We start from the raw sequence: 24,026 nt of genomic DNA on the forward strand, positions 1-24,026 counted from the left end.
TCCATGTGCGTTCTTTTCAAGAAGAACAAGAATCATCTTTCATGTCATAAACATGCATGCATGCACACAAAATTTGTTCTCTCCATTTTACCCATTGCAGTGATCACACACACTTGTTAGTGGAGCACACTGGGGAGCAGCTTAACCATTGTGCCACTTCTTCTTCTTTCAGTGGCAAACATTAGTACCTTGACTTTTCAGTTTCAGTTGCTCATATCGCAAATCATCTGCCCCCATTGGAATGAATAGACGTGCCATTAATCTGTTCCACCCCCCACAAAAAAGATCTTTAATGAATTACTCTTCTGTATAAAAATATGTCCACTGTCAGGGTAATTGCAGTCATTAATTATATATTCCCCAAGATGGTGCCAAAGCACACTTTTTGTCCAAATAAAGTTCCACAACTCACTTCATCATAGTTCCCTGTCACCAAGATGCCACAAGATGGGAGAAAAGTACAAATTTTCATCAAAATACAGCACCTAAACTCACTTCAACATAGTTCCTTCACACCAAGATGTCACAACATGGTAGCAAAGCACAACTTTTGTCAAAATAAAGCTGCTGAACTCACTTCAACATAGTTCCTTAGCACCACAACATCACATGATGGTGCCAAAGCACAACTTTTGTCCAAATAAAGTTCCGCAACTCACTTCATCATAGTTCCTTCTCACCAAGATGCCACAAGATGAAAGCAAAGTACAATTTTCGTCAAAATAAAGCACCTAAACTCTCTTCAGCATAGTTCCTTCACACCAAGATGTCACAACATGGTGCCAAAGCAAAACCTTTATCAAAATAAAACTGCTGAACTCACTTCAACATTGTTCATAGGCACCAACATGTAATAAAATGGCGTCAAAGCTCAAGTTTATCAAAACAAAGCTCCTGAACTCATTTCAACATAGTTCCTTAGCACCACAACATCACACGATGGCACCAAAGCAATATTTTGTTTGCTTTGAGCTGATCACAAAACCAGCAATGACAGGAAACTGTTCAATCAGCTCACTCTGTGTCAACCCATCAGAGCGCAGCACTGATATGATCCTCGTGTCGTCCTTGTCTAAAGCGATAAATCTGCATTCATTAATTTTCTTGGGTTTGAAGTGATTGTATTCCTTCCGCTGTCCACGTTGCTTCAAAATTATTAAATTACTGAAAATCAAAAAGAATGTCACATTGTTTTCAACCAAAAACCTAGAGTAGATAGTCAGTCATCAAACACAGAATTATTTGTTAAAGTAAACATAACTATCAAGTCTCAAAGTGCTCTGTAGTATTTAATTTGTTACAAAAATAGTCATGTCGTGAGAACTGCACCCTTTTATAGATTTGATCCATTTTCCATTTCACTATGGAACACAAGTCCCCTCGTGCGCTACTTAACAAGGCTGGTGTCTATTTTATTTATTTTATTTTTTTTTTACAACCTTTGGCGTAAAAACTTGACATCATAAAGCCACTGGCTGGGTGTTCTCGTCGATTACATAACATGACGCACACGCTTTATTAGCCTGTGGGAAGAGCGTTTATTTTTAGTCATGTGTGTGATGATAATGCACCCCCACCCCCTTCCCGGTCCGTGACGACCCTGGATATATTCCAGCCTAGTTACGGAGATCGCTTCAGTCTGAAATGCTGACCCATTCCTTATGAATGGCTTTAAAACCATTGTAGGAAAATACTTTTGGTGAAGAGAGTATCACATGAAATATAATTCACACTGATATTTTGGGAGTTGCCAGAAGCTTTAATACAAAACAGAGGCTTATAAAGGTATGCCAAAAATCCTGGTTTGGTACATCCATGGCTTTAAAATTGCGGTCCAATCACATTCTGAAAAAAAAAAAAAAATGTTTTTGATGAGAGTTTTATTTTACTTGGACTTAAAAGTACAGTACTGGTTTTCCCTTCTCACTTACTTTGATATCATACAGTGGTACCTCGACTTACAAGCTGAACAATTATTGAAAAATGAGACCTTTTGGATTGGTCCTGTGTCAAGCTGTTTATTGCCATTCCTGGTTGAAAAACAAAGAATTACACATTGTGTTTTTAACCAAAGTACATAATGTCTGGCAACGTAACGCAAAAAGATATTGAAAAATGCATTTTGCGGCCTAGCAAACCTTGCATCGATGTTGCGATAGTAATAAGACTTCAAGTAACACATACAGTAGAGAGACAATGTAGCAATATTCACAGGCATGTATTATTTATCCTTTAATATTACCAATATTTTTGCAATGTACTGCTCTACTTTACTGCGGCATTTAGTTGTGAAGCTCTTCATTTATTATGAGCACCTGTTTTATGGAGTCCAAGGGACACGATCCAGAAAGAAAGCAAGTTAAATGGGCATTGGAGCATGAAATCATGATGCACAAAGTGTTCAATTCTTTAAATTATATTTATGACATTCTTCAGCAGTTGAATCCTCTTTGCCAAGGATGTCAAAAGCACACAAGGCATTTCTTCCCGGTTGATGGAGCCACTCTTTGTTCCTCGGTTTTTATAAAGTACAATAGAGTGTTAAAAAATTTTTGGGGGGGTGTTTTTCCCCCCGCGTGTATCAGATTAACGGCGTTACCATTTTTTCTAAAGCGTGCACGTTGATACATCTGCATTCACTTACTGAAGGTTTCAAATCGTTTAGTAAAATGTACTTCAGTGGCACCTTTGAAGTTGAACACAATCTATAGCGGATGCTGCTCAGGTCGCTATATTTATGGATGTTGTCATTTCCATTGAAAGTCGTGGAAATTGAAATGATAGCCAAGCCAGTTCCCAGGTTTCTTAATTCTTTCCGAGAGTCTTCAGTCTCTCTTTATCGTCGTCTTCGCACAGAATATCGCAGACTTCCTCTGAGAAGTGGACGGTATGTGTGTCAGAGGGAGCCACTTGTTTGCTTCATTGTGCGGTCCTCAGGGAAGCGTACCACGCTCGGTTTGTTTTCGGCTTGGTGTTGCTGGTGATGTCATGTCCCCGCAAACCCCCTTGTTTGCCAGTCACATGTCTGAGTCTGCGACCCAAACGGCTTCATGCATAATTGCTCCTTCCATCTTGATGTCCAATCGTGCGACTGTCTTGTTGGTATAATGTGTTTGACCCCCTCCCCTCCTCCCCCTACTAACCTCTCCGGAGATAATTATAGTCACACAGCTATGCCCCCGTAGCATCACCACGCTTTGCCCGGGCTAAAAATTCCCGCTTGACCTTCACTCCTGGAAGGCGGCACAGGCTGGTCACAAGGCGAGAGGGGGAAGCCAAACACAGACCTCGGGGAAGCAGAGGCAGAGACGAGTTTTGTCTGGTCTCCCGTCTAGTCTGCCCCCGTTTACCCACACCCACCATGGAAAATATTCCCCGGGAGGACGCGGCCAGCTGACACGCAGGACATGGACGTCGGCGGGTTTCCGTAGGGGGAGAATTGTTTTTGGGTCGCGCTTTGGATTCGGCGTCCGGCTTCCCCGCCATGGACGCGACGGCCGTGTGCTGGAGTAAGGCCAGCGTCATCAGCTTCATCAAGGGCCTGGGTAGGTGCCGAGAGAGGTCGCAGATGCTCGCCATTCCTAGGAAAGCATCACGATACGTCTCTGTTTACGGTTTACTCGGGTTGCAAGCATTTTCAAAGTTGAAAAATAAAGGGGTACTAATGAGAATAAACACAAATAAAGCAGTTTTTTTAGGATTCTGATTATACTGCAGTTTTAGCTTAGATTACTGATAGACCAGCATGTTCAGACTTCATTATAAATTCATCCACCCATGCGTTATCCTTACAAGGGTCACGAGAGCGCTGTAACCTATCGTGTTTTGTAATTTTTTAAAATGCAGACAAATAAAACTAAAAGATGAAGCGGTACTTGAGATACATTTTTGTTCCAAAAACTTGACGTTGGCACAAAACTTCACAACAAGCAGCATCTTGGGCTTAGGCGTGCACAATTTTTCAACTATAACTAAAAATTGAAGCGGTACTTTAAATACATTTTCGTTCCAAAAACCTGATGTTGGCAGAAAACTTCACAACAAGCAGCATCTTGGGCTTGGGCGTGGACAATTTTTCAATTATTTCAAACTGTTTATTGCCACTGCCAGTCTAAATTTATGTAAAATGAAACAGAAAATAACACATTGTGGATTCTAAAAAACACACACACAAGTTTGCCTGATGAATGTGCAGTATGCAATATGCCATAGACGTGTTGAAAAAACTTGTCATAATTATCAACTTTTAAAAATTTGCATAAAAGATGAATAATTCTGTTGTACCTTGACCACTACTACTTTTACTAATAATACTAAAATACTTTTCTGTGCATTATTCTGATTAATAATTGATAAATGATGTAATAATGAAATAATTCTAATGATTGAATAATAAAATTAAATATGCTGTACTGTATCTACTTATATTCATCCAAGGTGCACAATAATCTGAAAAGTAAAAATGAACACTATAATGTGGTTTTCAAATATATATTTTATCTGTAATCTAAAACGAATATTGACATATATTTTCTGGTAAATAATTCAAGACTTATTTCATTAATAATACCAGTACTACACTCTTTATAATGAATAATTCATCACACTGCAAAAACAATATTTTGTCTGAGGTGCGAAAAGATCTGAAGGAATAAATTAAAATCCATCTTCAAATACATTTTTAAATAAATATTATTCTCAGCTCTTGTATCTGAGCTCCTTCAGTGTAACTTGTATGTTATAGCTCTTTAGTTTTGCGTTTTTTTTTTTCTTTCTTACGTAATAAAGCCCGGTGTTCATCATAGTACCACAACGTGAGACGGCGGGTCACATGCACGAGATCTTTGGCTCCCCTCGCAGGTCACTGACATCTTTGGTAGGAAATGAAAACAGCAGCTGCTGCCCATGAGGCTTTCATTTCCTCGCCCGGCGTCACCGTAGGAAAGCAAAAGTCGCTGCCCTTTAGTCAGCGTGCGTCAGGAATGTTCAACACGCTGGGAATTTTTATGTCCATGTTTGGGAATAACCTCCCTCTCGCACTCTAATCTGTCATTTGTTATCAGGCCGCGTGTAATCGCTGTTTCTTTCTATTTGATGAGAGAATCACCTTTTTGGGGGCCTCGGCATGTCTGAGAACTCACCAGTTTTGGGAGGCACATGCGTCCTGGTCGAAACGTTTTTGTTTTAGACCTCCCGGTAAGAATCTCCCAAAACTGACTGGTTAACGCCTCCTGGAATGGACGCCATTTTCATCCGTCAATTTGAAATTGGGGGGGACATGACTATCATCACGGGGCACAGAAAAAAAGTCTCAATCGCATGTGCCCAAAATGTAACAGGAAGTTTTGAAGCAGCCATTTTGGGAGAATTCCAAGGGATGCTCTTTTGACAATGCCTGCGAGGGAATATTGCGGTTGCGATTTCCCACAGAGTTAGGCTTGAGATCATGTTTTTTTTCTGTAGAGTCAACCTTTTGTGCCATTTTCATTTGGCAATGTGCCTTGAGATTTTTCTCAAACATGTTCCTTTAGCTCAATAAAGTTCGGGAAACACTCAACGCTAAATTACAGAGCTTTTTTTGAATGTGATGTTCAAAGTGTTTTATGTGGGGAAAAAAAACACTGAATTAAATGTTCAAACTGTGCATAATGTTGCAGTGGCTCGAGCCTTTTTTTTAATCCATCATGTTAAGTATATGCAAGCGAAATATGGGAGGAAAGCAGTCATTTCCGGATTTTTCCTTGAAAACAGGAGACTTTGTGCCTTAAATTGTTGTGCTAATTATGCAAACCGTTCTTCTTTGTGTTGTTTTGGCAGCCTCGCCCGTGGGCAACGGCTACAGCAAGCCCCCCCTCCCTCCGGTGTGCAGTCCTCAGGGCGAGAGGGGCCCGCCGGTCAGCATGCCCATCAGCGTGGACCCGGAGAGCAAGCCGGGCGAGTACGTCCTGAAGAGCCTCTTCGCCGCTTTCGCCGCAGTGTCGGAGCGCAAGATCCGCGTCATCATGGCGGAGCCTTTGGTGAGTCGGCCGATTGTGCCCCCTTGAAAGAATCCAGACGCACCCCTCAAACCAAGGTGCCAAACTTGTTGTCGTCACAGGCCTCAGGGTATTTTTTTGCCACCCTCGGGGCTGATAACGGTGAAACCATATAAAATTATCACAAGGTTGGCATTAGTAAGAGTTTGTCTGTGGATTAAAATCAGGTTAAATTTTGTTCATGTTTATTATGAGCTAAAGGTTGAGTTTGGGTATTGCTTAAAATAAATTTAGAAGTTGATGATAAAGTATGAATTTAGGTTCGAATGAAGTGTTTGGCTGGTATTGGCGTTATTTGTTCGAGTTGAGTTCGAGTTTAATGTTTTCAATTGTCATTTTGCAAAACATTCTTATGTTTTTGCATACATTAGGCTCAATTAGTATGGAATTTGATTAACATGACTGGTTGTTGTTGACGGGTTAATACATGGCTCATGCGCAATTTTGATGCACTGAGGCGCTGATATTTCTTTAACAATATGCTTATTATTATTGTTGTAGTTTGCAATGCATGATTTACAAATGCTTTAATTAGTGTGAATACAGTCCCTATTAGTGGTTCCGAAGGCCGCCGATGATGCGGTTCTACCATGTGTTGTGGTCTGTAGAATAAGAAGACACGCTGTTGTACGATCTTCTGATTAATCCACGCTTCGCCACTGACACTCACCCGTCATAAATAACGTCGTTGACCGACAAGCAACAGCTTGCGAGGGGCTGGGGAGAGAGTGGGGGGCGCCACTCGCCACTTGTTTCCACCACTTGATTTATATTTGATTGCATCTTGATTTTCGTTAAAAAAAGACACATTTATATGTCAGTGGCAGTAAATTATTGAATTCCAGTTGATGCAGGATATTGATTAAAAAAAATGAACTTGAATAAGTATTTTAAAAGAAATTTCTGGATAGGATTATAATATTGTTTAAACACTGGATTAGAAAATTGTTGAAGCCACTGTAACATTATGCTGACTTCATTCATTGATTGTTTGCATAGCAATAGAGGAAGATCACATAATACCAAATTTTGTGGTTCGCGGTTCTAAATTATTTTTCCTTTTTTTTTTTTTGGTGCCATTTTACGCAATGTTAATTTCTTGAGATGCTCCACATGAATTTCGCTACTTGTTGGCAAATTGATTGAATGACAAATTGCTCCTTTGTCCTCTTGACACTCAACTGTCAATCCAGCTTCCATTTACTAATAGATGATGTGCATGAGGGGTGCAAAACTCATTAAACAGGCTTAATCCCTCATGGACGCTGTCTTCACATTACGTGACGGAGCACTTTCATAATGGGAGACGTCATTAATGTCCCATCTTTAATATCGCTGGCAGCCTTCAAGATGGTGCTAACCTGATTGATGGGGCTCTCTTCTTGGAATGAGTTCCAAAATGTGCCACGGGTGACGCTCCGGTTAGAGAGAATAACAACTTTTAAGTGTTTATTGGATGTTATTTTTCAGGAAAAGCCTTTGACAAAGTCTCTTCAGCGGGGTGAGGATCCTCAGTTCGACCAAGTAAGCATTAATTCAATACTTAGTTTGAATACTGCTTTTGATTGCTCGTATACAAGTAGTTGATTCTCAGGCATGAACTTAAAAAACCTTTTGTGAACTGCCTATCTCGGAAAATCCGTCAGTAAGTGAGCCTTTCTGAATATTATCACGTTGTTACAATGGAATTTCACGTTTTGACATGTTATCCCCCCTACGCTGTGTTTCTGTGACCATGACTCGGTAGCTAGGCTTGGTGAAGATTCAGCATTTTCAAGCCATAGCTTGGAAATCCTCACACACGTCAAAGGCTAGAGCTAAGCAGAGCTGCAATGTTCAAAGCACAAGTTAGTGTTGGGGCCACAGAATTTATAATTAGGTGACGTTGTCGACATTGTGTTTGTGTTTGGATCTGAGGTGGGTGCACGATGCTAATTGGCACAATTCATCTGCTTTTAATCAAGCGTTATGGGATGGGTTTGTGCTGAAGTTAGTTAAAACCTGGGGTATCATTTTAGTTGTGCTGCACAGGAAGAGTTAGGAGTGGGAAACCATATTAAGGTATAATCAGCTCCTCGTATTGTTACAAAAGGACGACAATTTGTTGAATAACTAGCTTTGAAATCAGAAGTAAAAAAAACATTTTAAAAAGGGGTTTGGTAACCAAAAAAATGCTTTCCTGAAGTTATTAAAAGTGAAGACAATTTAGGTAGAAAGTTTTATTGAGAAACATGAGGTAGACGCGCATGAATAGTTTTAACGGGCCCCATAAAATAATGTGGCAGGCTGGATCTGGGCCTTTGGCTTTAATACTTGTGGTGTAAGGTATCAAAATATCGAGGTGTTATTTTTTCTCCCTTTTTGGGCAATTCCCGGTAGGGCTCGGCCTCTCCTGTATGCGACCTTTAAGAGCCTAGAGTCCATTTCGGATGACACCTGAAAAGGCTCATTGGGCGTCATTCCAAAGAAAGCTGTTTGCGAAGCAGCAGAGGGCAAGGCGTGTTTACCTTGAGCCCTGGCGCCCGTCCCGTGTGCGCCCGTGTGTCCGGCCACCGCGTGCCTGGGTAGACAGCCCCCTTTCACGGCGGCCCACAGCGTCGCATTTGTGCTGCCTCGCGAGGCGCATTCAAGCGGCCGGCGCACAGAGCCCGGATTCTTCTCCGGGCCGTGCGGTGGATGAAGGCCTCGCTTGTGTCACTCCCCCCGTGCGGCCCGCCGGACTCTCCTCCCTTCCTGTGTGCTCCGAAGCCGCCCGTTCCTTCCTTTCCCTCACCCCTCCCTTTGCTGACGCAGGCCGCCTCATGGGCACCTTGTCTCTCTGCTAAGCTGAGACGACCTCGCCCTAATAAAAAACACTTAGCCCTCATTCATCAATCATCACTTTCACATAAATACATATGCAGAAAATGTTTTATTAATGTGCAAAAGTCTTGCGCCATGGCTAAATCATTAAAGGGCGTCCTCGGTTTACAACTTTACCGATGTTCGACACATTAAGGCCACATGTTTGCACAGCGGTGAAAGAATATGCGGTCACGCGGCAAATTATGTTTTTCCATTTGTTTTGTTTCATATTTACTGTAATTGAGCCAATGAGGACTTGAGTCTCGTAACTCAATTTTTGTCACATCTCAGCAGGGTGATTGGAAGTTTCATGACTGCAATTAAATTTGGAGGATTTACTTCTTGGTACTTTATGTGGCAATGATTAGTTGACATAAAAAGTACCACGCTCCGCGGCTCGGTGGTTGGCGCCGACTGCTTTCCTGGATTCTTTCTTGGCTCACGCACGCATCGCTCAGCAATGTTTTGTAGGTTTGGTCCGTCCTACCATTTCATGTCGTGAGAACAACCGAGCTCGTGGCAGCCCAAGATGTTTTTGCACAGCGCTGTAAATAACTCCCGAACCTCGCCCTCATGTTCTTCATGTTCACGTTCTTCCGCTCAGATTTTGTCGAACAATTAAAGTCAGGAAGGAGCTGATTGAAATCTGTTCTGCGGGCACGTGCCTTCTTGTTGCAGCTGATAAGCACCATGAGCTCCTTGGCTGAGTACTGCTTGCCCTCCATCCTGCGGACCTTGTTTGACTGGTACAGACGGCAAAACGGTCTGGAGGAGGAACTTCACGAATACCGGCCGCGGGCCATCACCAAGTCCAAAAAGTGAGACTGATGAACGACGAAACGCGCCTCTACAGTACACAGAAGCATGTTGTCGCTGTCTACGTCTGTTGCAGCGATGAGCAGCAGCGGGATTATTTACTTGAAAGGAGGGACTTGGCCATCGACTTCATCTTCTCCCTCGCGCTCATAGAAGTGTTGAAACAGGTGACTTGCTCACATGGTTAACATTAGCATCAGATCTATTCAGGAGAGAATGCTTAGTCTAGAAAGACAGATACAGTAAATTATATTTGACCCGTTCTATACTGTGCAGGATTTTATTATATGAGTTTTGTGTCACTTGATGACTCCCCAGATGCCGCTGCACCCTGCACTCGACGGCTTGGTCAACGAGGTCATCAACTTAGCCTTTAAGCACTTTAGATATAAAGAAGGGTAAAGCCTTTGAGTTTTCCATGAACATTTGTATCCCACTTTTCTTTTATACAAGTTGTTTTTCTTTCTTTGGCAGATATCACGGTCCTAACACTGGCAACATGCACACTGTAGCGGACCTTTACGCAGAGGTCATTGGAGTACTGGCTCAGTCCAAGTGAGTACATGAACTCCTATGGTACCCGTTGCTGTTGAGTTCTGTTGTTGTGCCTCACAGACCTTGTTCAAGAGACTGGAACGTACGGGACCTCACAATTTTGGACATTTTACCCCCTCGCACCAAACTAGGACTGGAAATTGATGTGTGTCCAGTTGATGTTTTCAGATCACCACAGCACGGAACAAAGCTCTTAAAATAGACACAAGGTCGAGGAGCTCAAAAGCTTTCTGCCAACCTTAAATGTCCAGGAATTACATGTTGTTTCTCACGCAGTGTTTGTGCATCAGGATAAATAGTTTGTTCTCACAAAGAGGTGACGCAGAATTTTCTCACAAGTGCACAGCCGAGCGGAGCACTTATGAGCACTTGTGATGAATTAGCATCTATAAATAGTACGCCTAAAGAATCCCATCTCTGGTTCAATTTGAGACGGATCCGGCGCGCAACCGGTAGCTCATCTTTACTGAGCAGACTCACCGACAAGAACTTGGAGGAGGAGGAGGGTCAGTGGTGGTATTTTTAGGAGCTGTGCTTCTTGGAATAGCGTTGAGAGTCTCGCTGGAGTCTTGCCATGCTTTAAGTGACCCAGGAAGTGCTGACTTGTATTTCAGCTTTGACAGGTCTCATATGGGAAATGTTGTGTTGTTTGTCTTCAGGTTTCCAGCCATGAAGAAGAAGTTCATGACGGAGCTGAAGGAGCTGAGGCAGAAAGAGCAGAGTCCGTATGTGGTCCAGAGTACCATCAGCCTCATCATGGGGGTCAAGTTCTTCCGAATTAAAATGTATCCTGTTGAAGATTTCGAAGCGTCCTTTCAGTTCATGCAGGTAATTGAAAGTTTTGACCGGGGTCCCCTTGACAAATGCAAAATTAGCTGGTCATAAGCACTAGCGACTGAAATACATCCTCAGAGCTCAGTATCTGTTAGCCTGTTCCTGGATCAGATTCGACGAAACAGCATCAGGCCAGTGGTCTCCCCTGCACCAGGACCTGATTTTGTCTGAGCAAAAACAACTTTAGGTGGACTTTCTACCACCAAATTGTCACTACACCAGGTGCATGTCCAAGGACACTGTCTTTGCTGCGCCAGAACACCCATCTTGGTGCAGAGCCAAATTGGCAAAAACACACAGGTGGCCCTGCATTTGCACAAAAGTCTGATCTGCCGTCATTTCCGCCTTCAGAATTTCAGCCCTACGCCTTCAGGCGACAAAATACTGATTTTTAATCTGGCTAGAGTAGTCTGAAAAGGCTGTTTTCACTGACATAAAGCTTGCGTCTTTACCAAAAGGGTGACAATGAATATTTATAAAATGTGTTTTGTTTGTGTGGATTCAATACCATAATAAACAGTGTCTTTGAAAGAGATTCTATTCTTTTTGGAAGTTCCGCTCAGTGGTGATTTTGGGGGGAAAAAAAAGATCAAATCTGTTTACTTCTGGTGTAAATGTGTACTTTGCAGGAATGCGCCCAGTACTTCCTGGAGGTTAAGGACAAGGACATTAAGCATGCCTTGGCTGGGCTCTTTGTTGAAATTTTGGTTCCTGTTGCAGCAGTAAGCTCCCCCCTTTATATTTTATTGTATTATTATTTCTAGAATGGGAAAAGAGAATTCTTCAGGGGATGTGTGTCTGTCTTTGTCACAGGCAGTAAAGAATGAGGTGAACGTTCCTTGCCTGAGGAATTTTGTGGACAGCTTGTATGACACAACCCTCGATCTGTCAGCCAGAAAGAAGCACTCGCTGGTGAGTTAACGGCTTCAAAACAAGCACGCATAACTCACTGTGATGTTTAATTTCATCGTTCTGCTGCATACTTCCATTGCCTGGATTTCATCACGCTTGTGCAACTTCCTCTTGCATGGAAATAATCACTGGACGCAGCGTTGGCAGCGATGCGCTAGCCCTAGCGCCCGTTTTTTCATTACGAATTCTAGAAATGATCTCAGTCCATGTTAGAAGGCGTATACAAGAAAGCGTTACAGTTTACTGTAGGTTCCCCCCCCCCACCCCCCCAATTTGAGGCTTGGGACTTTGAAACATTTCCTGCATCATGTCCATTGTCGTGTCGATCAGTGAAACTGACGTGAGTTGGAAATTTTTCCTGACATTTCATTTATTTTTAAACAGTTTGCTTTATCTGTGTTCCCCACACGGCTCAGGCTTTTTACCCACTCGTCACGTGCCTGCTGTGTGTCAGCCAGAAGCAATTCTTCCTCAACAGATGGCACGTCTTCCTCAACAACTGCCTCTCCAATCTCAAGGTAATGTCATGTCATTCAGATCAGGGACCATGCCCACTGAGTTGGAAGAATACCGTGCCGTGATTCTCCACTCTGGTTGGGGTTGTGTTGCAGAGTCGAGACCCCACGATGGCTCGCGTGGCCCTGGAGTCTCTGTATCGGCTTCTGTGGGTCTACATGATCAGGATCAAGTGCGAGAGCAACACTGCAACGCAAGGGTAAGCATTCTTACACCTTCTGCCAATATAGTGTGATAATATAAAGTCCAGTTGGGGGGAGGGAATTGTCTAAATGGAGAACTGAGTCCTCGGTCTACGACTGAGATCCGTTCCTAGAGTAGCAACTTTTCATGAATTTCAACTTCAGTCGGATTCCATCATTAAAGTCAGAATTTACATCAAAATACTTTGTATAAAAATACATTGAAATAAACAAGATGATGTACTTAGCATTACTGCTGAGAGGTGGGTGGAGAAGAAGAAGGGGAGGCTGTGCTTAGCTATTGCAAAGGAACCTGGTCCTCAATCCTCTCCATCTCGACAAGTATCAAAGAACCTTGTTTTGTGATCATTGTATCCGACATAGGAACGGAACCATTCGTCACGTGCGCTAAAATACGGGCTTTGTCTTTAATAATCGACCGACGGAAGCCTTGGTGGTGTTTGTGTCTCTCCTTTCTCCAATCTTTTTATGATCTTGAGCTTTGTTTCCATGGTAATGGATTTTCTTTTGGCTGTAAGAAGCATTGCTAAACAACACAGCTTTCTTCTTTGGGGCGATAATGTCTAAAAAGCAGGACAAAAAATGCAAATATACTCCCGGCGCACAAACACGGACAAGTATTAGCCAGACAAAATGGCGGATGGGAGACGGGCGTTGTAAAGTCCAAACGTCTAAGGTCAAGACTGTCTTAACCTGAGGACTCCCTGTAAAACCCTACTGACCGACAGACCGACTAGCCAACCAGCAAGCCATAACTGAGTATTTTTACTGCATAAATGGAGAATCTTCTATTTGCGAAACATCACATTGCCAGACCCGGAAAATTGGTTACTCTGTTCCTGTGGATGTTCTACACTAATGAGCATGAGTACACTTTGATGACATGATCATTTGATGCTGTACTTCCTTAAATGTTAGCATTTTTATATGTTGCGTGATAGTTATTTAAATATCAAAACTGACTTTGGCCTTGGAGGCCTGATGGCAGAATTTAGCTCGCTAACAGCCACTCACAAACTTGCAAAAAAAAAAAAATAAACATATTTTTGGCATTATCACCCTGATGCTCATGTGACTGCTGTTGGGAGTTATGTCATCTGTTTTCTACCGTTTTTTGTCCACAGTCGCCTCAATACCATCGTAACCACCCTTTTCCCCAAAGGATCTCGCAGTGTGGTGCCGAGAGACATGCCTCTCAACATTTTTGTCAAAATCATCCAGTTTATAGCGCAGGTGAACACAAAACTGTCACGGTTAAAAGCTTACGTTATTTTCCTTTTAAACTCATCTTCTTTCCTCTTATTTTACGACAGGAAAGACTTGATTTTGCCATGAAAGAAATTATTTATGATCTCCTTTTTGTGGGCAAACCCGCAAAAGCCTTTAGTCTTAGTCCCGAGGTATATACACACACACACACACACAAAATCAGCCTGATAAAAAAACGTACACTGAAATTTATTCTCTCTTTAAAGAGAATGAATATCGGTCTGCGAGCCTTCCTGGTGGTGGCTGACAAACTTCAGCAGAAGGACGGCGAGCCGCCGATGCCCAACACTGGCTGCACTTTACCTTCGGGGAACACGCTGCGAGTGAAGAAGACGTACCTGAGCAAAACGCTGACGGACGAGGAGGCAAAAGCCATCGGTGAGGAAGTCGCGCTGTGAGGATGAAGGCGTTCATGGACTCGCTTTGGATCCTAGCCTTGATTTTTCAATCAGTACCCAGACGAAGCAGTGCCCCAATTTATGAGTTCTTCGAGCTACACTCGTGTTTGTTTTTTTTATTTTTTATTGCTTTGGATTTCCAGAAAGAATTTGACTTGCGAGTAAAAAGATAAAATTCCTTTTTTTTACAACCGTGGGTCCAAAAAAGTAAGTGCTGAAAAAAGGCAGTCCTTAATAGAAGCAAAAAAAATAAAAAATAAAAAATGGAGAAGATGCTTTAATTGTGGTTAAAAAGGAAAAGAACAGAAGATCCACCCAAAAAAGGGAACAAAATCAAAACTATTTCTTTACATTCCATTTCTTTGTAGCTTTCCTCTGATTTTTTTTTTTTATGGAACATTTATGTAGTTTTTTTTTTTTTGGGTGGGGGGTGTCTGGAATTGATTAACAACATTCCTTTCATTTCAATGGGGAAAGCTGATGTGAGATATACAGTAACTGCTTTGAGTTCTGAACTTTGTCATGGAATGAATTAAAGTCAAGGTAGCACTGTACCACCATTTCCTCCCCTTCAGGGATGTCCCAGTATTACTACCACGTGCGTAAGGCCGTTGACAACATCCTAAGACATCTGGACAAAGAGGTGGGCCGCTGCATGATGATGACCAACGCGCAGATGTTGAACAAGGAGCCCGAGGACATGATCACGTATGTACAAGATGACAGAATTCAAGCTGTGAAATTCCATGTGTCATTTGTTTTTGCAAAAAAGCGTGCACATGCAAATTCACATTAACATCATATTAAAAACAATTAAATATTACAATTAAATTCAGTTCTCTGGCTGTTATTTCACCTGTTCATATTTTTTAATGTCTTTTTTTTTCCCCAAGATTATTTTTTCCTTTTTTTCCAATGAAAAAATAAATAGCCAACACTTTCCATTTTAGATTTTGAATGACCAATTCAAAATAGATGGAACGAATGACACATGATTTCAGCCCCGATTTTTGACAGTAACCTCTAATGTAAACATAAATGTTCAAAAACTGTGTTGCAGAGGTGAAAGGAAGCCCAAGATCGACTTGTTCCGAACATGCGTGGCGGCCATTCCTCGTATCATGCCCGACGGGATGTCAAAGACGGAGCTCATAGACCTGCTCTCCCGGTGAGATTATGAGCCATTTTCAAAGATGACTAGCATGTCTGTTATTTTGTCAATTTCCCATCAATCACGGTACACTGCTTTTTGTATCAAATGCTAAAATAAATGTATGACTCCAAACCTGATGGGACAGAAAGTTAACCGGTTCTCCACCCAATTTGAAACAAATTATTGTTTTATTTCTTTGATCAATTTCAATATAATTACTTGAATGTATTGGAAGTGGCTTCATTTTAAACCAACCTGTTGGTTAGTTGGTTTTCTGAGTTACAAAGGGCATGAATGGCACAGTCCACTGCAAAATCAAAATGGCATAGACCCTCCCCCTTGTCCTTGATCTAGGAAGTAAGTAGTATGCTAACTTAAAAAAAAAAATAAAGGATCGGTGTTGTATCATTTTTGTTCCGTTAGCTTAGTGTTATTCATTATTCAAGATATTATGTTACTTATTTTTATGAATTATGAATTTATTATACAAAGCTTTTTATATGACTAGTGACATTCTTTGTGAAGTTGGTTAGCCTACTAGCACTGCATATCAGGCAACATAGAGAGCTCCGATTCATAGTTTGTTAGATTGTAACTTAGTTGCTTCGTTCATAAGTCGGTTTGTTGGTTGTTTGTTTGTTGTTGATTAATTGATTTGATTAATCGATTTGTTCATTTGTTGTTTTTTTCAGTTCAGTCGTTAGTTTAGTTCATTGGTTTGTTTGCTGGTGGTTTTGTTTTTATTAATTTGTTCGTTGGTTGGTTGCTGGCTCGTTCATTGGTTAGTTGTTTTCTTAGTTTATTGTCTTGTTGCTTTGTTTGTTGTACCATTGGTTTGTTTGTTGGTTGGTTGGTTGGTTGGTTGGTTGGTTGGTTGGTTGGTTGGTTGGTTGGTTGGTTGGTTGGTTGGTTGGTTGGTTGTTATGGTCTTGTTTCAGTGATTAGTTTATTGGTTGGTTTCATTAACTGGTTGGTTGGTTTGGTTAGTTATTTCATTGGTGTGTTATTTATTTCATTTTTTTTAGTTAGATGGTTCATTGGTTGGTTAGTTTATTGGTCATTAGTTTGCGGGTTTGTTCATTGCCCAAATATTTTCGAATTGCAAATGCAGGATTAAGCAATTTTGGTGCTGATTAGGGTCATCAGTCCACTTCAAACTCAAAACAGCACTGTCCAGGAAATCGAATGTTAACTAAAGATGGTAATTTATTGGTGGAGGTCTCACCTGTCTAGAAATGTCTGTTCTCTGTCCTCTAGACTGACGATTCACATGGATGACGAACTCCGACTCATCGCTCAGAACTCTTTGCAAAGTCTGCTGGTGGACTTCTCGGATTGGCGCGATGACGTGCTGTTCGGGTTCACTGGCTTTGTGCTACGTGAGGTCCATGACACCCACCAGGGGCTATTGGATGCGTCGCTCAAGCTGCTGCTTCAGCTGCTCGCCCAATGGAAACTGACGGAAGCAACTGTGGGGAAGATACACACTGCTGAGGTGCGTAACAATCCTAATTACCAGAGGCAGGGGACTTGAGTTACACGACAAAGTGGGGGCTTGATTTGGTTGACTTTCTTGAAACTTGAAGCTTAAAATCTGAGATTTACCATTTACTCCCATCTCTGCCGCTTACAATATCTGTTGATATCAGCATAATCTCCAAACCACCATTTCTGTCATCAATAAGCTGCTGGAGACAAGCTCCAACGCGAAGACGGCGGCCGAGCGAGGGCCTCACTCCGCTGTGTTGCACGCCGTGGAGGGTCTGGGTCTTGTGCTGCTCTGCTCCTGTCAACTCAGCACGCGAAGGCTCGCCGTCGCCATCCTCAAGGAGATCCGCAGCCTCTTCTCCGTCGTCGGGCAGTCTGAGGTGATGTCTGAACCGGCAAGGTGACGGACCATGTATTTTAGTTAAGTTTACAACTTTGGGTTTTCCTATGCAGGATGATGACAAAGCAATGATCGAGATCATGGACCAGCTCAGTCCAGTGATCTTCGACAGCTTCTTCAACGTTGCGGTGTCTGACACAGTGAGTTCTGTGAGGCTTAGACATGAACTCCAAATCCCCACCAGACCCTTTAGTGAGCCATTGAGAAGAAGAGTGGGCTAACTCTAGGAATGGGTTTTGAATGAATTTTAACACTAATTCTTCTTTGATAAATGATTTTTTTTCATCATGTTATTGTCTTTTACAATGGTTTCATGTTCCATGCAGTTCGGCAGTTCATTCTTGCCGGAGGTGTGTGAGAAGCTGTGGCTAGCTCTTGGTTTTTTTTTTTCCCAGGCCAACACATCCGCTGGCCCCCACGTAGACCTCCAGTGGCTCGTCGAGTGGAGCGCCAAGCTGGTCAACAGCCTCTACGACATCCGGAGTCCGTCGCACGCCTGGATCTTGGCGCAGACGGTTAAGGACCCGTGGGTGCTGTGCATGTACAGCCTCCTGCGACAGGACCACCTGCCCAAGCACTGCCCCTCAGCCCTCGGCTACGCGTGGCCCTACGCCTTCGCACGGATGCAGATGCTCATGCCCGTTGTCGACCCCAAGTGAGAGACCTTCAGTCAATCAATCAGCATGTAACTACTAATGAACAAAAAAAAGCACAATAAAAAAATTCAAATGCACATTTTAACTCTAATTTCACTCGTTCAATAATTGGCGTTGAGATCTGTGAGCAGATGCGTTGTCCTGGTGAAGCAACCGTGAGTTGTCACGCACACTAAACGAGGCAAATGCCGCAAGATCTCTTTGTAGACACGCCAGTTGATCGTGTGGGGAAAATTATTAGTTTGTAGCTTGGGTTTCAAACACTGCAAATCTTTTGTGACTCCTGGAACGTTTCAGGCACACGTTGTTGTATCCCAGTCCTGATCGCCTTGTCGGCAGTGTACTGAATACACTTCCCTGACTGTTTTATGGAAGTGCAGCTATCTTATATCAAACTCAAGAGTTCTAAATAACCGTGACTTTCCAGTAACCCGGTGAACGCAAAGAAGACCAGCACCTCGGGCAGCGCAGACAACTATGTGACCCTGTGGCGGAACTACTTGATCCTTTGCTTCGGGGTGGCCAAGCCCAGCGTGATGAGCGCAGGTCACCTGAGAGCGTCGACACCCGAGATCGCCACGGCCACGCCCGACGGCGCCGCGGGCTGCGACAATAAGGTAGAGGATGGCACTTTACGTACAGTATCAAATGTGACAGTATCAGTTACATGTCCTGAACAGAGACGTGGTATGAATGGGGGTGAGAGATATGGCCTCAAAATAAAATCTCTTGATTGCTTCCATTTTCAATCAACTATTTTTTTCACCATTTGCTACAGAAAAAAAATTATGATATTAGTCACAAATTTTGGTTTATTTTCCCTCCTCTGATTTTCTTTCTGCCAAACAGGCTTTTTAAACCTTTTTTTCCCCATCATTAACATCAACAACTTCCACGATTTTGTTTTTTAATGTTTTAAGCTGTATTTAATTTACTTTGTCATTACTTTTTAAATACTTTTCATTATGCAAAGGTCGTTGAGTTACCTTGTGTAGGAAATGTACAACATAAATACATTTGCTTTGCATTATTCCAAGATAGAATAGTATTTTAAAATCAGTTTAACAAAGAAGAAAATCACATTTTAGCAAGTGGATTCCAACTTTATGTTGAAAGTTGTTAAAAAAAAATTAGAACTATATTATTAAAAAATAATACAACTTATATTCTTGAAAAAAGGACTTAACACCTTTTTTAATAAGGTCAGTATCGCAAAAATTGCCTTTGGTGTCAAAATCACAAAGTTGTGAAAATGTAGCAGAATAATGAAATGCTTAATGTCTTATTATACTCAAACATTGGCATACTGATACACAAATATTTCTCGTTAAAATCTGTTTCCTACATTTTATACTTTTTTCATTGGATGGATGTGATTTTGAAACATTCCCTTTACTGTTCTAACAACTACAATATTTGCAATCAATTCTTTTAAAAACACTGAAACAATTTGTCTTTTAAATAGTATTCTTTGCTCAAACAAGTCATTTAGGTAGCGTTCATTCTATTTTTATCACCATATCGAAGATTTTGCATGTGTTCCTGTAACTGCTGTCCACCCTGTCATTATGTAGTAACTGGCTATTCACACTCTGTTACAGATAAATATTCATTGATGTAAAAATCTTGCAGAAACGTGAAATACTCTACAGTATACTTGTCAAAATGTACACAGACAGCCTGCTAACTGAATCTTGTTGCTAAGTCTAGGTCTGCCATGTGCTTGTTCAATGTTAACATTAGCCATAAATGTCCACACCATCATCAAGCTCAGATATTTAGCTTTTCTTGTTTGCAAAATCACCATATCGAAGATTTTGCATGTGTTCCTGTAACTGCTGTCCACCCTGTCATTATGTAGTAACTGGCTATTCACACTCTGTTACAGATAAATATTCATTGATGTAAAAATCTTGCAGAAACGTGAAATACTCTACAGTATACTTGTCAAAATGTACACAGACAGCCTGCTAACTGAATCTTGTTGCTAAGTCAAGGTCTGCCATATGCTTGTTCAATGCTAACATTAGCCATAAATGTCCACACCATCATCAAGCTCAGATATTTAGCTTTTCTTGTTTGCAAAAACAAAAAATACATTGCTAACATTTCTAACAGAGTAATATCTACTCAATACAATGAATATGAAGTTCACTGGAAAATCCAACTTTTTTAGGTTGAAATGGGAAAGTCTAGAAGGCACAGTGATACTGATTCAGTACAAATTTTGTTCTAAATAAAGGTCATGTCAGATTTATGTAATAATACATTTCAATGCCATGTGAACTTTTAACGAAAGCAGTTTTTCAATGTCTCAGGTTGTCCCAGGCTGCCCGTCCGTGGCTTGGCTCCTCAAGCACTTGGTTCCCCTCATGAGAGCAGAGAGTGTGGAACTCACAGAGGCCTTAGTTCTGGGCTTTGGCCGCAGCAACGCCCTCGTCTTCAGGTATTTCGCAGAGTTTTTCATCACCCTTTTTACGACCGTACACTCCAAGTCAGAGCGCAATGTAAAGAAAGTACACTGACCTGCATTCCTGTGGGCTAAGCAGAGGATTATCATGATGCTTTGTTAGTATTCACCGTCGTATCTGAAATGCCCTCTAAGAATATATATATTATATCTTAAATATAGTTTAAAGTCTTGTCTTTGTAGCCATTTGATTGACAATGACTGTTGTTGTCTGTCCGGATTTAGGGAACTTGTTGAAGAGCTGCATCCGTTAATGAAAGAAGCACTGGAAAGAAGACCTGAGGTGGGTTGATATGATTTCCAGCAATTAAAAACTGCACTTAAACCACAACAATATGACAAGTAATATATTTTTAAATAAATGACTCTCTGAATGTGTCAATCCAAACTGAATAACTGAATATTTTTTTGGTCAGCTCTTGTATTGGATCCCCTAAGGTGTGCCTCATGTTTTATTTTGTTTTCATATTTTGCAATGCAGTGCTATTTTTTTTTTTAAATAATAGCATATTTTCAGGGGCTGGAAGAGATTCATACCATTTCAATTCATTTGAATTGTGAAAATTGATTTGATACAGTATATGAGAAGATTAAGTTTGTAGGCTGATTAGGAAATCAATAAAATTCTGTTTAATTCCTCCAGAACAAGAAGCGGCGCGAGCGTCGGGACCTTCTGCGACTTCAGTTGTTGCGCATCTTCGAGCTTCTGGCAGACGCGGGCGTCATCAGTGACAGGTTGCTGGGAATCTCAACACCGAAACATCAAAGCCCTGTTATGACCGTCACGTTGTCGGACTTCTTTCACGCAGTACAAACGGGGCTCTTGAGCGCGACACCCTCGCCCTGGGCGCCCTCTTCCTGGAGTACGTTGACCTGACGCGCATGCTCCTGGAAGCCGAAAACGACAAAGACGCCGAAACCCTCAAAGACATCCGGGCTCACTTCAGCGCCATGGTGGCCAACCTCATCCAGTGTGTGCCAGGTAGTGATGACGGGAAAACTGAATCTGAGTTTTTCAGTGTATAGGATGATGTAAACACTGCTGATTTTTTGCTAATTTAATGACATTTTTTATTCCCTCCTCAGTGCACCACAGGCGCTTCCTGTTCCCGCAGCAGAGCCTCCGACATCATCTCTTCATCCTCTTCAGTCAGTGGGCGGGGCCCTTCAGCATCATGTTCACCCCTTTGGACCGCTACAGTGACAGGAATCACCAGATCACACGCTACCAGTACTGTGCCTTGAAGGTAAAAACATACAACGGTAGCTTTTTTTTTTTTTTGTCTCTGTTTTATGATATTTGCGCACACAAATTGAGCAGTCAAGGTACTGTTATGCTCTTGCATGTGGCCCAGGCACTTGTAGCGGTTTATTGAACAATACAAAATGTCAAACACACAAACACAAATTGATCGGGGAAAAAAAATAATAATTTAACCCAAATTGACAACACTCACAAGAAGCCTCGTTGGGCCAAAACTCACATCCATATTTCACATTCCCTTGGCCACGCCCCTTAAAGGAAAAACCTCAAGCGAACAATTGTTTTTGTTGTGACTTCAGGCTTGTCACAACACGGAGTAATTAGCTAACCACTTTATTTCTGCACATATAGGGCTTGTTTTTTTTATTAAAAAACAATACAAGTAAGCAAGTGGGTTGATTTTCTTGGGCTGAAGAGAGAGAATTAAGTAAAAAAAAAAGATGAGTCATTCTGAATTTAGCCCTGCTTATAACTCTAGTTTATTCTAATACTTCAAGTCTTTATGAGGTGTGGAACCACATTTGGTAACAAAATTCATCCTGTATCAGCGTTTACATTTCTAGAATTGTTTGTTTTTAAACATTCTTGCAGAATTTTATTTAACTTTTATGTGCAATAAATTAGAATTAAATCATTCAGGACAGTTCCCCGTCTTTATTTCCATGCTTTGTTAATATTCAGACACTGAATATTTTTTCTACAATTGAATTTAGATGTGAATGTGAGTGCTTCAATGAGTTTACTTGAGCGTGTGCCTCGTTTCAAATCTCAATTTAGGTTGGGTTCAACTCCCCAAAATGAAGACCAGTGAAATGAATATGAATATGTCTGTGGGTTTTTGCAGGCCATGTCTGCCGTGCTGTGCTGCGGCCCGGTCTTCGATAACGTGGGCCTCTCTCCAGACGGCTACCTCTACAAGTGGCTGGACAACATTCTAGCCTGTCAGGACCAGCGGGTACACGATGTTTACCTTCACGGCGACGCTTACTCTGAAACTTGTTTTGTCTCAAAATATGTCACAGCAGTGTTTGTGGAAACAGTAAAAAAAAAACAAAAAAAAAAAACTTTAAATTTAAAACGGGGGTTCTCAAACTGTGGGCCGTTCAATAAATTCCTGTTGTAATATAAAAAGGTGCGATTAAAAAAAAAAAAGAAAAAGACCATAACTCCATGTCATTAGCCTAATAGCATAGCTCCCTAAGTTGTATTTATACATTCTTTGAAAATAACATTGTTCCAGTATAAGAAAAGAAACAAAGCAATTCCTCTTTTTTTAAGGTGTATTATTTCAGGAATAAATTCCATTTATTGTTGTTTTTTTTTAATCAAAAGTCATCATTTTTCAGGAATTAAATTCAAATTTTTTCAAATACAAAAGGGACATTTTTTACACTTTATCTTCATAATATTAAACGTTCTTAGTTTATCATAACATTGTTTTTTTTTTTCTCAAAAATAGGCAACTATTTCATCTCTGCAGCATTTAGTTGTTTAACTGGTGTGAAGGGCTCCCCTGTAATTTGTCCCTGGATCCAAAACGATTTGAAAAGCCCTAATTTAACTTCTCATGGTAACTCAGGTGCACCAGCTGGGATGCGAAGTGGTCATCCTGCTCCTGGAGCTCAACGCCGACCAGGTCAACCTCTTCAACTGGGCTGTGGATCGCTGCTACACGGGCTCCTCCCAGCTGGCCTCAGGTTGCTTCAAAGCCATTGCGACGGTGTGCGGCAGCAGGTACCAGGAAACATTCTGATTAAAACTGACGGCCGGTATAGACCTTTTCATCATGACGTCACACTTCTGAGTGGCAATACAGCTCTGACAGTAAAAGGTCAACTAGAAAACAATCCCTGATATGCACAGACCTTGTAGACTAATTGAAAAGTGTCATTTGACAGCAATGGTGACGAAGTGCTGCCTCCACGGGTGAAAATAATCTGTACTTTTACTGACAATGCTTTTTTTTTTTTTCCTTCTCGCTAAGGGCTGTTTATCTTCTTTCAAACATGCATATTTGAATTTATGGTTTTTTTTTCCTTTTGGACACTTCCAGAAGCTACCCAAGCGATTTAGTAACACTGCTCAATCTGGTCCTCTTCAAGGCGTCAGAAGCCAACAGAGAGATTTATGAGATTTCTATGCAACTGATGCAAGTGAGATGAAAACACGCGCACTTTCACAAAGCGTCCTTGGTTTGAAACCTGTGTGACGAG

General features: G+C 41.5%; 1 protein-coding gene across 2 annotated transcripts in view; it reads left to right on the plus strand.

The window, feature by feature from the left end:
• The window catches only part of LOC133504532 (protein furry homolog), a 61,392-nt gene that overhangs the window by 9,968 nt on the left and 27,398 nt on the right, over nucleotides 1-24,026 (plus strand). For both annotated transcript variants that reach the window (XM_061826861.1, XM_061826862.1), the window contains exons 2-30: nucleotides 5,818-6,017; nucleotides 7,506-7,559; nucleotides 9,558-9,697; nucleotides 9,772-9,862; nucleotides 10,014-10,093; nucleotides 10,170-10,250; nucleotides 10,910-11,078; nucleotides 11,714-11,806; nucleotides 11,898-11,996; nucleotides 12,413-12,514; nucleotides 12,608-12,711; nucleotides 13,840-13,948; nucleotides 14,029-14,115; nucleotides 14,191-14,362; nucleotides 14,958-15,090; nucleotides 15,443-15,550; nucleotides 16,793-17,030; nucleotides 17,221-17,403; nucleotides 17,477-17,563; nucleotides 17,819-18,078; nucleotides 18,507-18,696; nucleotides 20,398-20,525; nucleotides 20,775-20,832; nucleotides 21,193-21,284; nucleotides 21,359-21,531; nucleotides 21,636-21,796; nucleotides 22,658-22,768; nucleotides 23,393-23,547; nucleotides 23,867-23,966. In XM_061826861.1, the coding sequence (XP_061682845.1) occupies nucleotides 5,818-6,017; nucleotides 7,506-7,559; nucleotides 9,558-9,697; nucleotides 9,772-9,862; nucleotides 10,014-10,093; nucleotides 10,170-10,250; nucleotides 10,910-11,078; nucleotides 11,714-11,806; nucleotides 11,898-11,996; nucleotides 12,413-12,514; nucleotides 12,608-12,711; nucleotides 13,840-13,948; nucleotides 14,029-14,115; nucleotides 14,191-14,362; nucleotides 14,958-15,090; nucleotides 15,443-15,550; nucleotides 16,793-17,030; nucleotides 17,221-17,403; nucleotides 17,477-17,563; nucleotides 17,819-18,078; nucleotides 18,507-18,696; nucleotides 20,398-20,525; nucleotides 20,775-20,832; nucleotides 21,193-21,284; nucleotides 21,359-21,531; nucleotides 21,636-21,796; nucleotides 22,658-22,768; nucleotides 23,393-23,547; nucleotides 23,867-23,966 (3,758 nt within the window). The remainder of the gene's footprint in view (nucleotides 1-5,817; nucleotides 6,018-7,505; nucleotides 7,560-9,557; nucleotides 9,698-9,771; nucleotides 9,863-10,013; nucleotides 10,094-10,169; nucleotides 10,251-10,909; nucleotides 11,079-11,713; nucleotides 11,807-11,897; nucleotides 11,997-12,412; nucleotides 12,515-12,607; nucleotides 12,712-13,839; nucleotides 13,949-14,028; nucleotides 14,116-14,190; nucleotides 14,363-14,957; nucleotides 15,091-15,442; nucleotides 15,551-16,792; nucleotides 17,031-17,220; nucleotides 17,404-17,476; nucleotides 17,564-17,818; nucleotides 18,079-18,506; nucleotides 18,697-20,397; nucleotides 20,526-20,774; nucleotides 20,833-21,192; nucleotides 21,285-21,358; nucleotides 21,532-21,635; nucleotides 21,797-22,657; nucleotides 22,769-23,392; nucleotides 23,548-23,866; nucleotides 23,967-24,026) is intronic.

Source organism: Syngnathoides biaculeatus, chromosome 8 (assembly GCF_019802595.1).
Source record: "Syngnathoides biaculeatus isolate LvHL_M chromosome 8, ASM1980259v1, whole genome shotgun sequence".
Lineage (NCBI taxonomy): Eukaryota > Metazoa > Chordata > Actinopteri > Syngnathiformes > Syngnathidae > Syngnathoides > Syngnathoides biaculeatus.